Raw genomic sequence first — 14039 nt, forward strand, 5'->3', positions numbered from 1 at the left:
CCAGCAGTTTTCCTTCTGCTGGCCCCCAAAAAGCAGTTAAGGATACTCTATCAATTTTTCTGATTTAGAATTCTTTGAAAGCTCTATCTCTTCTAGATTCTATTTTTTTTAATTTTTTTTTATTTTTTTGCTTTAAGGGTCTCTTTTACCTCAACAGTTGCATGTGGTAGTAGTTTGTTTGTTTTCATAAGTTTCACGGAGAGATTGTATATACATTTATACAAACTTAAAAGTAAATTCACTTGTATTTCTAAATGTATGTAGATGTTCAGTGTGCAAATTTCAATATGTAATTTCAGGTAAATGTTTGATCTGGAAAAGCCTTTGTATATCTTATGCAGTACTGATCAACCAGAGAAGTCTTAGACATCTGGAGACTTACATGTGTAACACCCATCTAAGAAGGATCAGGAGGATCCAGGGAACTGCAGGTCTGCCAGCCAGACTTCAGTACCAGGGAGGGTCATGGAGTACATCTTCTTGAGTGATTGTGTGACAAGTGCAGGACAGCCAGGGGCTCAGGCCCAGCCAGCATGGGTTCACAAAAGGCTGGTCCTGCTTAACCATCCTCATCTCCTTCTATGATTGAGTGACCCTCCTGGTGGATGAGGAAAAGGCTGTTGATGTTGATGGTAGTCCATCTGGGCTTCAGCAAAGTTTCCCACAGTATTCTTCCAGAGCAGATGGCAGCTGGGGGCTTGGACAGATACTCTCATTGCTGGGTTAAGAACTGGCTGGATGGCCAGGCCCAAAGAGTGGTGGTGAATGCAGTTAAATCCAGCTAGCCTCTGGTCACAAACAGTGCTCCCACAGGGGCTTGTCCTGTTCAGTACCTTTAATGATGACCTGCAGGAGGGCATTGAGTGCACCCTCAGTAAGTTTGCAGATGATACCAAGCTGGCAGGAAGTGTCGATCTGCCTGAGTGTAGCAAAGCCCTACAGGGGGATCTGGACAGGCTGGATAGCTGGGCTAAAGCCAATGGGATGAGGTTCAGCAAGACCAAGTGCCGGGTCCCGCACGTTAGCTTCAACCCCCAGGCAACACTACAGGCTTGGGGCAGAGTGGCTGGAAGGCTGTGTAGAGGGAACGGACCTGGAAGTATTATTCGATGCTTGGCTGAACATGAGCCAAGTGTGCCCAAGTGGCCAAAAGGGCCAATGGCATCCTGGCTCGTATCAGAAATCATATAGTGAGCAGTATCAGAGAGGTGATTGTCTCCCTGCACTCACCTCTGGTGAGGCTGTACCTTGAGTGCTGTGTTTTGGACTGCTCACTGCAAGAAAGACATGGAGGCCCTGGAGCATGTCCAGAGAATGGTAACCCCTGTGAGGGGTCTGTAGCACTAGTCTTATGAGGAGCTGAGGGAACTGAGATTGTTCAGTCTGGAGGAAAAGAGGCTCGGGAGAGACGTTATTGCTCTCTACCTGAAAGAAGGCTGTGGCAAGGTGAGGGTTGGCCTCTTTCTCCAGGTAACAGCAATACTGTCTGACACAATGCTATCTGACATGGAAGTGCATATGAAGCAAAGGTCTGTCACTGAATTCTTCCATGCAGAAAAAATAGCACCTGCTGACATTCATTGACACTTTATCAGTGTTGATGGAGATGAAACTGTGGATGTGGTCAGGCACTGGAATGGGCTGCCCAGGGAGGTGATGGAATCACTAACCCTGGTGGTGTCCAAGAAACATTTAGAGGTTGTACTTAGGGACATGGTTTAGTGGGAAATATTGGTGATAGGTGCATGGTTGCACTGGATGATCTTAAACATCTTTTCCAACTTTTGTAATTCTGGAGTTGTTTGTGAGCACAGTGAAGCAGTGGGTGGAGTGTTTCAGCAGGGCCAGCAGCAACAGTAGGTGCAGACTTTTATAAAAAAGGCATGCAGGCTCTTGTTCATCAATGGTGAAAATGTAGAGCTAATGGTTGTGACTGTGCTGAAAAAGTGTTTTGTAGCACAGAATCTGCTCTATCAAAAAGAGCTGGTGTGGTCACTCTGTTGTAGTTTCCATGAAAATAAACAGAAGAAATTACTGTTGGAGTGACCAATGTCTATGCAGCCTGAGACAATTCCTCTTCACTCAGTGCAGCACAGACAAGCCAAAACTTTGGACACCCGTGGACTAGATGATCCTAGTAGTCTTTTCCAACCATAATGATTCTATGAAACTGTCACGCAACTGTTTGTTAGGTTTGGCTAAGAGAATGAAAGCTTAAGAAACTCCTAAATGAAGCTCAGCTGTGTTAAAAGTTGTTAAATTGTCATTTATCCTTTTTTTTAATATATATATTGTGGAGAGGAGCAGAATCTAATGAGCAACTCTTTACTGCTAAGAAAAAGTGACATTTTTTTTTTGATGGTTCATGCACACATTCAGAAAGATCTATAATTATGTTGAAGTGTACCGTGCTTTAGGTATGGCACTTTATGAGTAACTGATTCTCTCAGTAAGGGATTTTTCTGAGTCATTTTTTCACGAGTCTATTCATGAAACTTTCTCTTATGTGAACTCCAGAGATAAAATTTGAACTGTGATATGCATCCCAAACAAGCTGCTGTATGCATTTGCCTGTCAAAAAGGAATAGCTCGTGTTCTGCATCTCTCATGTGATCTTCCAAATATATTAAAAAGATTCCCATAGGGCAGGATCAGTGCTGCCAGAGAACATCTCATGCTTGATAGCATTGAAAAGACTTCATAAAGGAAGCTCTCTCTTGAAATTAACAGTATTTTATTACTATTATTTGTTTGTGTATCTCTACAGTTAAGAATCTAAAGCTTGATTCTTACAGAAAACCATTGAACTGATGGTAGAACCATTGCTTCTACTCCCTTTGGGAGATGAAATACAAATTCAGTCTGAGATTTTATCGCTAAAGGAATGAATGAATGAATGACTAAAAGGACATGACAACTGAAAAGGTTTATTACTCAAAAATTTTATTTCCAGAACCGTTAAATAAATAAATAGATAAATCACAGAATCATTTGAGCAGTGTCACGGAGTTAACTAGATCAGTTTATGCCCGTGACAGGGGGCAGTAGGCCCCTGCCCCCCCACCCCTCCTGGCCCCACAAAATGGGAAGAAAGGGAGGAAAAAAAAAAACAGCGGCAACAATCTATGGAGGTAAACTTATTTTACTAACTATGATATCGGAATGCAAGATAACACAATATAATACAATCTAATTGAAATTGAGACTAATACATCAAATAAGATAGGAGAGAGAGAGCTCCTGAGATCTAGTCAAACCTGAAAAGCTTGGAATGGCTAGGAAAGCACCCTCCAGCACCCACTGCCAGGCAGTAAGAGACCGCCCCACCTGGAAGGGTCAGATCCCATGACTTCCGTAATGTATAGGGACAGGTAACTGGAATTGGAGCATTAACACTTTAATTCCAGTACATGATGTTTTGATGTGGAATACTGAAAACCAAAAAAACATAAAACCATGATAAGCAGAAAGGGACCTTTAAAGGCCATCCAGTCCAACTCTCTGCAATGAACAGGGACACCTACAGCTACATCAGGTTGTCAGAGCTCCCTCCAAGCCTGACCTAAGTGTCTCCAGAGATGGAGCATCCACCACCTCTCTGGGCACACCACACCTCAACCTGTGCCAGTGCCTCACTTTATTGTAAAAAATCTTTTCCTTAAATCCAGTCTAAATCTCCCATCTTTTAGTTTGAAACCATTTCCCTTTGTCCTGTCACAACGGACCCTGCTAAAGAGTCTGTCCCCTTCTTTCTTACAGCCCCCCTTAGATACTGAAAGGCCGCTCTCAGGTCTCCCTGGAGCCACTTATTCTTCAGGCTGAGCAGCCCCAGCTCCCTCAGCCTATCCTCACATAGGAGCTGTTCCACCCCTTGGATCAGATAAATAGACAGATAGATAGATAGATAGAAAGACACTATTTCTTGCAAATGCTTCATGATTTCAGTAGCATGACTTCCGTAAGGCAGTAGTTGTGTGCCCAGGCATTGGTCTGCAATATCAACAGTCAGAAATAGCACTGGAGGTCCAACCAGAAAGACACTAAATACATTTTGCTAATGGCATAAACAGGAGATTTGCAAGCTCTCTTCAGTTCCTATGCTTTTATTTGATATTTTGGAAGTTTAGAAAGCAATCCAACAAAATAAATGATGTTCTCTAAGCCTTTTAAACCACACCCCTCTCTGTAAAGGAAAAGTCTCATCCGGAGATGATGTTTGGATGCAGGACTTGAGCAGATACTAAGTTTGAGGACAATACTAAACTGGAGGAACTGTTGACTCCCTCAAGGGTAGAGAGGCCTTGCAGAGAGATCTTGACAAATGGCATTGCTGAGCAATCACCATTTCAGGGTATTCTATGATGTAGACAAATATACATATGTGCATGTATATATATATATATTGAGATACATATGCATACATATATATCTGTGTGTGTTTGTTCATACATAATAAAAGATGTATGATCTGAAAATACCATTTAATACATATATTTACGTAGAACCACAGAACCATAGAAATGTTTGAGTCGGAAGGGACACTTCAAGGCCATCTGGTCCAACTCCCCTGCAATGAACAAGGACGCCTACAGCTACATCAGGTGTGAGAGCCCTGTGCAGCCTGACCTTGAGTGTCTCCTGGGATGGGGCAGCACATCTCTGGACAACTTCTTCCAGATGCATGGAACATTTCATGGGATTTGAATCTAACCCCTACTGCTGTGATGCTCTTCTTACTTCATATCCTTGGTCCTAGGAATTTTTCCTTCCTCCAAGAAAAGGGCTCATATGTTTGCTTAGTGATTTCCAGAAGCACGGGATTTATTTCTATCTCTACTATTCCTAAGCAGGTTTCTGATGACTGAAATTGAAAAGGAGAGAAAATGCTTGTTAGGCAGTATTTTATACACCCAAAGAATATAAAAATATATCAAATGAACTTTGTGTAACTTTTTCCTTTTTCTTCCAAGAAATAGTTATATAACAGGCAAGCTGTGTCCAACTTTTGTCCCTAAGGAAGATTTTAAGTCATGCTATTGACATCAGAGTAGTTGAAATGAATTAATGTAACAATAAACTAATGTAAGTCCTGACAATAACATGCACACAAGCTAATCTTACGTGACTATCAATAAAATTAGCAAGAGCTCACTTGAAATGTACTTATGAATACAACATTAACCAGTCCATCAACAGTGTCTTCTGACACCTACAATTTTGACATTTATTTAAGTATACCAGAAATACTTTCTTACACCCAAAGCTCATTCTGTACACAGTTTCCATTAAAACCACTGGCCAGATGCCCTGCTGACTGGGAAAGGGGTGGTTCTTACAGTAGTTGAGTTACACGATCGCTCCTGATACCACTGTCAGCACTCTACATCCAATACCAATACCTCCACATGAAGGAATAATGCTTAGGCTTACGACAGCCACCTGTGCTTAAAAACGCAGAAAAGTCACAAGAAATCTAAGTGATGTAAATAAGCAGCAAAAAGGAAAACTATTTGAATTAGATATTAAAAAGTAGTATGGAGCAAATTGAAAAGTACCCCAGGGTTGTATAAGAAAATGATGAACACTTACAGTTTTCTCTCGTTAAAGTATAGCAATCTGTAACTCTCCTAAGAGTGTTTTTAAGAGCTATGTAATTTAGACTATTCACTGCTCACAAGGGTTACATTTTCACACCTTGTTACATCTAAATTCCTTCAAGAACATAAATAACATCCTAGTGAAGTGTAATGAGACCACTGTTAGTGGGGAGAGTTGGGGAAATTAAGGCTTTAATAGCAGATCTGCTTTGCCTAATTTCTTATCTGATGAGATGCCAATCAAACTTCAGCCTATTTGCTTCTAAGGCAGTGCTGGAATTGCATTTTAATCACAAAATATAATTACCAACCTCTTTCAGATAGTAATGACTCAACAAAAACATTGCAAAATCTAAATCTGGCCAAATTGCTGTTCTTTTATTTGTGTATAGAGAAATCTTTCATTTTTAAGATCATTCTCATTTTATGTGGAAACAGTTTAGACACAGCTGTTTCCAATTAAACTCATCAAAAGCTGAGATCTTACCAGCTAGAATTCAAGACATATTATCAGCCTTAACAAAATAAAACATACAGAGCTTTCATTCTTTAATATACCTATCATACATTAAACCACGCATCTCCTGATGCACTATGTAATATTCTTAAAACTATTATGCAGGATTCTTTCCCCTCCATGCTCCATTTCTGTTTTGTCACTGGAGCGGACAACAAACTGGGAGTCATCTGGATGGAAGAGAAACACGCAACTGATATTCCCAAAGAATTGCTGGGTATGTATGCTATGTATATGTGACTGATGCAGACTTCATGCTGAAATTTTCCACGGTGAAGATTTTGTTAGTGGAGAAAATGAGGGAATGTTAGTCTAGTCACTTTCCTTGTGCTGCTGCAGGATGGGAGGACATGATGCCACCAATAACTGGCAAGACTCAAGGAGATGTGAGTCATATCACTTAGATGGAGAGCACAGCAGAAGGATTTCATCTAAGGAAGAGTAGCAAGGCTGCACAGGAAAGTGGTGGAGTCACCATCCCTGGAGGTGTTCCAAAAATGTGAAGATGTGGCAGTTAGGGACATGGTTTAATGGGCAATATTGGTGGTGGGTGGGTGGTTGGATTAGATGATCTTGGAGGTCTGTTCCAAACTTAATGATTCTATGATTCTGTGATTGAGAGAATGCTGTCCTAAAGCACATTTCTTTTCCCTGAAATATACAGCCAGAGCAGTGTATCGTTAAGTTTTGAGGGGTTTTTTTGAGGTGTGGCTCACTAAATGAAGGGTATCGCTGCACAAAATAAACTATTTGATAATTATTATTGTTATTCAAACTTACAGAACAAGAATTTCCATTGGACTACATCCTTCTGATATTTCTATCCATTGATGAAGCTAAAAGCCTTTAGAGCTATCCTCCAGTGTTCTGTTTTCTGTCCATATCTTAGAAAAAAAACCCACAGCTTTCTAGTAGAAAATGTAAAATGAGCAAAGTCTCTTCAACAGACACACTATCTTCAGAGGAGATGCTTTGAAAACAGCACTGAATGAAGCATCTGCTCTGCTGAACTGAAACACATGTGCTGGCAGTGCGGTTTGACAGGTATTTGTTGACAGCAGCATTATGGTAAGATTGAGAAATTTCGTATTTCATCCCCAAGATTAAGCTGTATGTGACACACATCCATCTGCCTCCTTCTAGCCTTTTTTTGCATTTTTTTTTCCTCTAAGTGATTCCATTATCTCATTGCAGCAGTGCCCACTCCAGAGCTTCTCTTCCTTCCTATTATCACCACAGGTCAATCCCAACCTTTCCTTCCTTTCCAGTTTCCTCCTGTTAGACTCTACGTCAGAGTCACAGAAACCTCCCAGCACTGGAATGCACCCAACCTGCATTGGGCCCTCCTTTTGTCATCTTCTTATCATGACTAACAGAGTCCTACTGGGGCTTCCAAAGCTTAATTACATGCAGCTGGGTTGTTGCTTTGGATTTGTTTGGTTGTTGTTTATTTTTTTTTCCATTTATTTTTCTTATCATTCTTTACTATTTGGTAAAGAAGTTTAATCAGATTGTTAATCTTTATTAAAAATTGTATCTCACTGAATTCCCCCCTCCATTAAATGCTGCTTTTGTATTATTAGGAAAATCATACCTTTGAAGCTCTATTTAAAACAGCGTGAAAGAGAAGCTATGTGCTTAAATTGACTCATAGGATATTAAGAATATATCTGTAAGTCTCCTACAGAACTTTTTGCTTTGGGACTTATTATATATTAAACTAAGACATTCTCACACGCCTTCATCCTGTACTGTCACCTAATTTTATTCTTAAGGAGCTTTATTTAATTGAGGACTGCATTTCATTTGCCTCTAACTGGCCAAAAGCTGTTAATCCTAATGAACAGCATGGCGGTTACTTCTTGTGCAATGCCAGTAGTTCCTGGGACTCCATATAACCACAAGCTTAAATGTTTGGAATTTTTTCTAAGACTCTTTGAAAGCTGAACTGAGGGGAAAAATTGACCAAGACTATACTTTCAAATTCAATAAATGTTACACTTGTTTAACGCATTCCCAGTACCAAACATTTTCTCCTATGAAAAGCTCCCTTAAGAAAATGACTTTACACAAATCTGATTTGGGAAAAAAAAAAAAAAAAAAAAAGTTTTTTTAAACTGTCTTGAACTTGTCTTTCAAGGCCCAATCTTTTGGGAGACTTTACATAACTGCCATCCTGACCAAGGCACAGAATAAGTGTTACATTGCGCAGAGAACTCTGACGCCAAACCACATCTGAATGAATGCACACCTCCGAATTGCAGAATTGCATCTTCTTGTGCTGAATTGCTACATCGCTGCATAGATAAATCGCAGAGATTATCACTACTTATTACAGACTTCTAACCTTTAACTTTAATCTTTCCTATGACATCTGTGCCAATAATAATAGCCTAAAGCTATCCTTTTTCATTATTCTTCCACTTCCAAACAGAGTAACGTTGGTCTTTTTAGTCACATTTCATGTGGATATCTCTTCTTTCCTTAGGCTGATAAACTGCAATTTAGTACTAGAAGACACTACCATCATTTTTGCTCCTTTCATTCATTCATTTAGTTAGTTTTAAAGTGATAAAATTTAAAACCTGAATATCACAGACCAGCCGACTCCAACTGCATCTGCAGTTGGCAGAGCAGGGCCCTGTGGGAGAAGAGCTGCTGCTGGGGTTCCAGCACCCACGTGTGCCCAGGACTGCACTCCTGGGGCAGGGCTCAGTATGACGCCAGGTGCGGTGAGTTGGTGTGGGGAGGAGTGCTTTGCTCTAATTAGAAATTAGAAGAAAACATCTGGGAGGAAGCTCCCAAACGCAGCATCCGTCCAAGCTTTTACTATAATTAATAGTGAGTGTCCATTTCTTAGGCTGCTTTTGTCCAAGCCTCAAAAGTAGGCAAAATCAATGTCTATTCCTCCTCAGTCTCCAGGCTACGATTTTCCCTTCAGATGACAGTCTTTCCCCTGAAAATCAATGTGCCGTGTCTTTAAAGAACTGTTCTACTACTTAGTGCCTGTGCTTTGCTGATAATAGTGCAGCCCATGCTGGGACCCAAGAAGCCCTCCTGGGCTGAGCCCGGAGAAGCAAAGGCTCTGGAGAGACCTCACCGTGGCCTTCCAGTTCTTGAGGGGAACCTATAAATAGGATGGATACTGACTTTTTACACAGTCTGATAGATAGGATGAGGGGGAACTGTTTTAAAATAAAAGAGGGGAAATTTAGGTGAGATATTAGGGAGAAATTCCCCAGAGGGTGGTGAGGCGCTGGCACAGCTGCCCAGAGAAGCTGTGGTGCCCCATCCCTGGAGGTGCTCAAGGCCAGGTTGGATGGGGCCCTGGGCAGCCTGAGCTGGTGGGGGGCAGCCCTGCTCACAGCAGGGGCTGGGATGGGTGTGCTTTGAGGTCCCTTCCAACACAAATCATTTTGTGATTCTATGGTTCTGTGATCCCCCTGTCCTGTCCTGCTGTGCAATTCCCAGAAGTGCTTTAGCTAGGCCAGAGCTTTACCACACCTTCAGCTGCTTTTGGACATAAAATGTACTGCCTCTACAAGACGGAAAAAAGAGGGGGGGGAGGGGGAAAGAGAGGGAAAGAAAAAGCCAACATCTAGCTGTAGTAAAGCTGCAGGGCTGACAGAACTCAAACTTTAATCAAAAGCGTTGGAACATCTGATGCTTTGCCTACAGCCCTCGCTTCTGTAGGCTAAGGCTGCTGAGGGAATTTGCTTTCATCTGAAAGGGGAAAAAATGCCTCTAGCCTTTGTGGTTATGGAAGGAAGCCTGACAGCGTGACCCCGAACACCCCAGCAGCTCAAAGGCAAGTTCAAGGACTCCAACCTTTCTCTTCTAAACCTCACAATTTAAGGCTCTGCTCACGATTTTCGAGCCCATCCACACACCCGCTATCCCCAGCGCTCCCCGGGCCCCGCGGGGCGGGACGGAGAGGGGCGGAGCGGTCTCCTCGCCCCGGCTACGGCGGGAGGAGGAGGAGGAGTCTCCGGCGGAGCCCGGGAGCCCGCTCCGAGGATGTCTCCGTCCCACTCCTCCTCCTCCTGCCCCTTTGCCGCGCAGCCCTCAGCCGGGAAGGGCCGTCGCCGCCGCGCAGCATGGCGAGCCGCTGCCTGCGCCTGGCCGCGCTGCTCGCCCTGGCCGCCTGCCCCAGCCGGGAGTACGAAGGTAGGGAAGGGGCGGCGCGCAGCGGGCGGCTCGGGGGAGTGGGGTCCCGGGCGGCGGAGCCCGCGGCGGGCGCTGACTCCGCGCAAGCGGCCGGGCCGCAGCGCTTTGTGCCGTGCGGGTTTCGTCCGTCGCGGAATGGGGATTGGGGTGAGCGGGTGCACGGCGGAGCGTTTCGTCGGGATTTGGTGTCTGTGTGGGGTTGGGCACGGAGAAGGCTCGTCTCAGCGTAACAGCTGGGAGAGTAAATGGGGTCGGGTCCTTGTGCGCCCGGAGCTTGGGGTACAGCCTTACGTTGTTTTACTTCTGCTTGTTTGAGTGGGTTTTAGCAAAACTGAAACATAGGCCCGCTTTTATGGCAGAAGAAAATCCACGTGTATCTGTACCCGCTATTCTAAAGCAGCTGCGTCTCGTCAAGTTAGAGATCGCTGCCCTGGCAGGCTGTGCAGGTGAAGCCGGTGTAAAGCAGTGGCATGCGGTCAGCATTCAACAGGTGTGGTCAGCAGAGATCTGGGGTTAGGTGTGCATCCAGGTGCGTTATGGCAGATTGGCACTGCAGAGAAAACAGCCAGGTGGGGAAGGTGTCAAACACTTCCCAGCTATGGGGCAGTTATGCTCGCTGTGCTTTGCAGCCTGAGCCGTCCTTACTGCAGCGGTAGTTCTGGCCGTGCGGGGGCATGAGGTGGCACAGCGGTGGTGTTTGAGTCCGAGTTAGTTTTTTTGTTGTTTTTGCTGGCTTGTTGCAGCTAGCTGCTTTCCAGCGTGAAAGATGCTGGAGCACGCGTTTGTGTTTTTTTCTTTACAAAACATTAAGGTATTGGATGCATCAGCTGCTAAGTCAACAAAGACAACAGAGGTTTCTATCCTGGCATTTCTCGGAGGACTGCCGTGCTGCCAAAATCCCTTTATTTTCTTAGGAAGATGACTGAATGCCTTACTTTGCGGTTTATGTCAATGTTAGTCTTCAATTAGTTTGCAGAGGATGCTAATATCCTGTTCCTCTCTTTCTTTCTGAAAGGCCAAATGGAAGTTCTCCAGTCTCAAAAACACACTTCTTGCATATCATCTTCAAGCTGTCCACACAATAGTCTGCTTGTTTCAGCTTTCAGTCATTTGCAAGTCCAGTTTTCCTCTTATAATTAATGTCAAAGGCTTCAAACAATTTAAGCTATCAACAGCTCTATTTATGAACCCTAACATTGACTTAAGGTTTCACGCTCCCTTTCTTTTGTGATATTTGTTTGGTTTTGTTTTTAATAGAGGAAAATGTGATCTTTGTTCAAATCTTTATTCTTGCTATGAAATCTAGTGAAACTGTAAATAGGCTTTTTTTTTTCCTAATTGTCACCATCTGTGACTGTGCACATCAGGTAACAGAAAGTCCATAAGGAAACTGAAATAGCTTCATAAAATAGTTTCAGTAGGATGCATGTGTGTGTGGCTGCCTTGAATACAGATTATATGTGCATGTACTTTAATGATCTGTTACTGGGAGGTGAATGCTTTCTTGTAGACAAAGCCAAAGAATCTCTTCTAGAGCCACACAAAATGCTTATTCTCATTAATGAATTGTTGTTCAAACACCAGAAGTAGTTTAATCAGTTCTTGAATTCATAATTTGATACAACTGGAATTTTTAGTGCAGAATGTTTGTGCACCATAACCCAAAAGCTACCATGGAGAAGTGTACAAATTTATTTTTTTTTCTTTTCTAGGCACTAAAGAGAGTCTTCATTGACTCTTCCTCCTCAAATTCCTCTTGCCTTCCCATCTCTTTTTTTCTGGTTTTCAGAACTGTGAAAAAAACATAAATTCTTATTATGTGTAGCTCAGGCAGAGCACCAGTGACTTTGTAGTGCCACGTGAGGCTACAGTTGAATGTAGGGATGTCGCCTGTTCGGTAATCTGGGTATGTGGAAGTGAAATCCATCGGCACTGCATGGTATAAGACTGCATGTGGTACCTGTGTTTTTACATGCTTAGTAGACAGCTGTAAGGAAAAACCAATATATAACAAGTAATGGGAAGTGGTTATGCTGCATTAAAAAAGCAGCTTTGTATTAGAATAGGACATTGATGGGTGCAGAGATGCCATTAAGGTCACCTAAACCATATGTGATTTTATAGAGCTGCTTTGAAAACCTGTATAAGATGTAAGTAAATGAAAAACAATATATACATGTGATAAGCTTTTAAACATAAGTATGTATTTGTATTAAAAATGAGGAGATGGAAGTCTGGTTGTGGGAAGAGTAGCTATGTCATTGTGGGGTGAGGGGTCCTTTGGTGAGTGAGACATCCTGATTCTGCAGCCATTGAGAGAGGGGCAGTCATTGCCCATTTGAGCATTTGAGTTTATGCTGTAACTAGACAAGTGATAGTCACTTTTCTCCTATGTATGGCAGGCTGTAATAAACTTAGCATTGCAGTTAATGCCTTGATTCCTATTCAGAGCTCCTCTCTGTTAGAGCGGACTGAAGAGCAGGCAGGGAGCCAACTCCAAGCCCCTAAAACAGCTGGTGTCCTGTATTGCCAAGGGTGGAGCCTCTTGTGTCAGCTGAGGTTTTTCTTGGTATTTGTTTTTTGTTTTGTTTTGTTTTTTTTTAATGCAGCTTGCTGTCTGCCCCTTAACCCTAGGTGACTACTTTTGTAGAAGCATGTGCAAGATCCCCTTCTGTCCTTAGTTCTGTGTCTACTGGTCCTCTGAAGCCAAGTGCACCGATACTGTGTGTGTGGAGAAGGCTGGCCTGGATGTCCCATAGGCTGTCTAAAAACAACAGAAAGGCACTGCCTGCCCTCAGGTTGCTTGCAGGCCAAATAAAAGACAAAATAAAAATAAAAAACACACGAATGCAAGCAGATAAGTATGTCCTAAGGCACAACTTTATCCAAAGAGTTGTCCTTTTGGACCAGTTGACGACTCTTAAATAAGTTGTAGATAGCTGGATGACTGCACGTGCACTAATAAGCAAGAATTTCAGCGGCAGAGAAGCCCAGCAGAAATGACACTTGTAAGTGACCTTAAAAGCAGCAGATGTCTTGTTTATATCCATCAAGAATGTTGTCTTCTCTTGATGCTGCATTTATATTTTCTTACATGAAGTGGGCCATCCTCATGAGCTGTAGTACTTTCCACTGAAAACTCACACCGCTAAGTGGTGTCAAAACATTGTGCTTTTCTTTCTGTGTTGTCTGTAGCCTTCTCAACTCTCTGACAGCTGAAGGCAATACACATGAATAGCGGCATTAATGAAATACACTTTTTTCCCTCCATTATACATATATGAACAGAATGGATAATAACTGAATTTCATTTGTGGCTGATGAATGTGCAAGGAAAGATATTTGGCATGTTCTTTTATCAGCATTCTGTTTAATGAACCATTGGATTAGAAATTCCGACTCTGTATGTATTTCACTCTCTGTATTTCACTCGGGCAAATTAGTAAGCTTGCTTTGCTCTTCCTTACTTTCCTCCTCTGTAAATGAAAATAGCAGAAACATACACCACTGTGAAGTAATTGGAAATACCTATGTACAACATCTATTATGTAGATGCTGATTTATAACAGGAGTAGAATTTGGAGATGGACATGGACTTCATGTTGTGCTTTCAGATGCCTGAGGTGCTGCTGATAAAATTTCCATAACTGACCGAAGTCCGGGGAGTGTATGAGGAGCACCATTTATAGCGCTGTACTGTAAAGATATAAATGATGAAACCCGTTTTCCTGTTGTTGTTTTATTTTATTCTTGACTCC

General features: G+C 42.6%; 1 protein-coding gene across 1 annotated transcript in view; it reads left to right on the forward strand.

Annotated features, from left to right (window-relative positions):
- The first annotated feature begins 10098 nt into the window (after window positions 1–10098).
- The window catches only part of SRPX (sushi repeat containing protein X-linked), a 49430-nt gene continuing 45489 nt past the window's right edge, over window positions 10099–14039 (forward strand). The window contains exon 1 of the mRNA XM_031594569.2: window positions 10099–10281. Coding sequence (XP_031450429.1) covers window positions 10212–10281 — 70 coding nt within the window. The 5' untranslated portion in view covers window positions 10099–10211. The remainder of the gene's footprint in view (window positions 10282–14039) is intronic.

Source organism: Phasianus colchicus, chromosome 1, assembly GCF_987193195.1.
Source record: "Phasianus colchicus chromosome 1, bPhaCol1.hap1.1, whole genome shotgun sequence".
Taxonomy (NCBI): Eukaryota; Metazoa; Chordata; class Aves; order Galliformes; family Phasianidae; genus Phasianus; species Phasianus colchicus.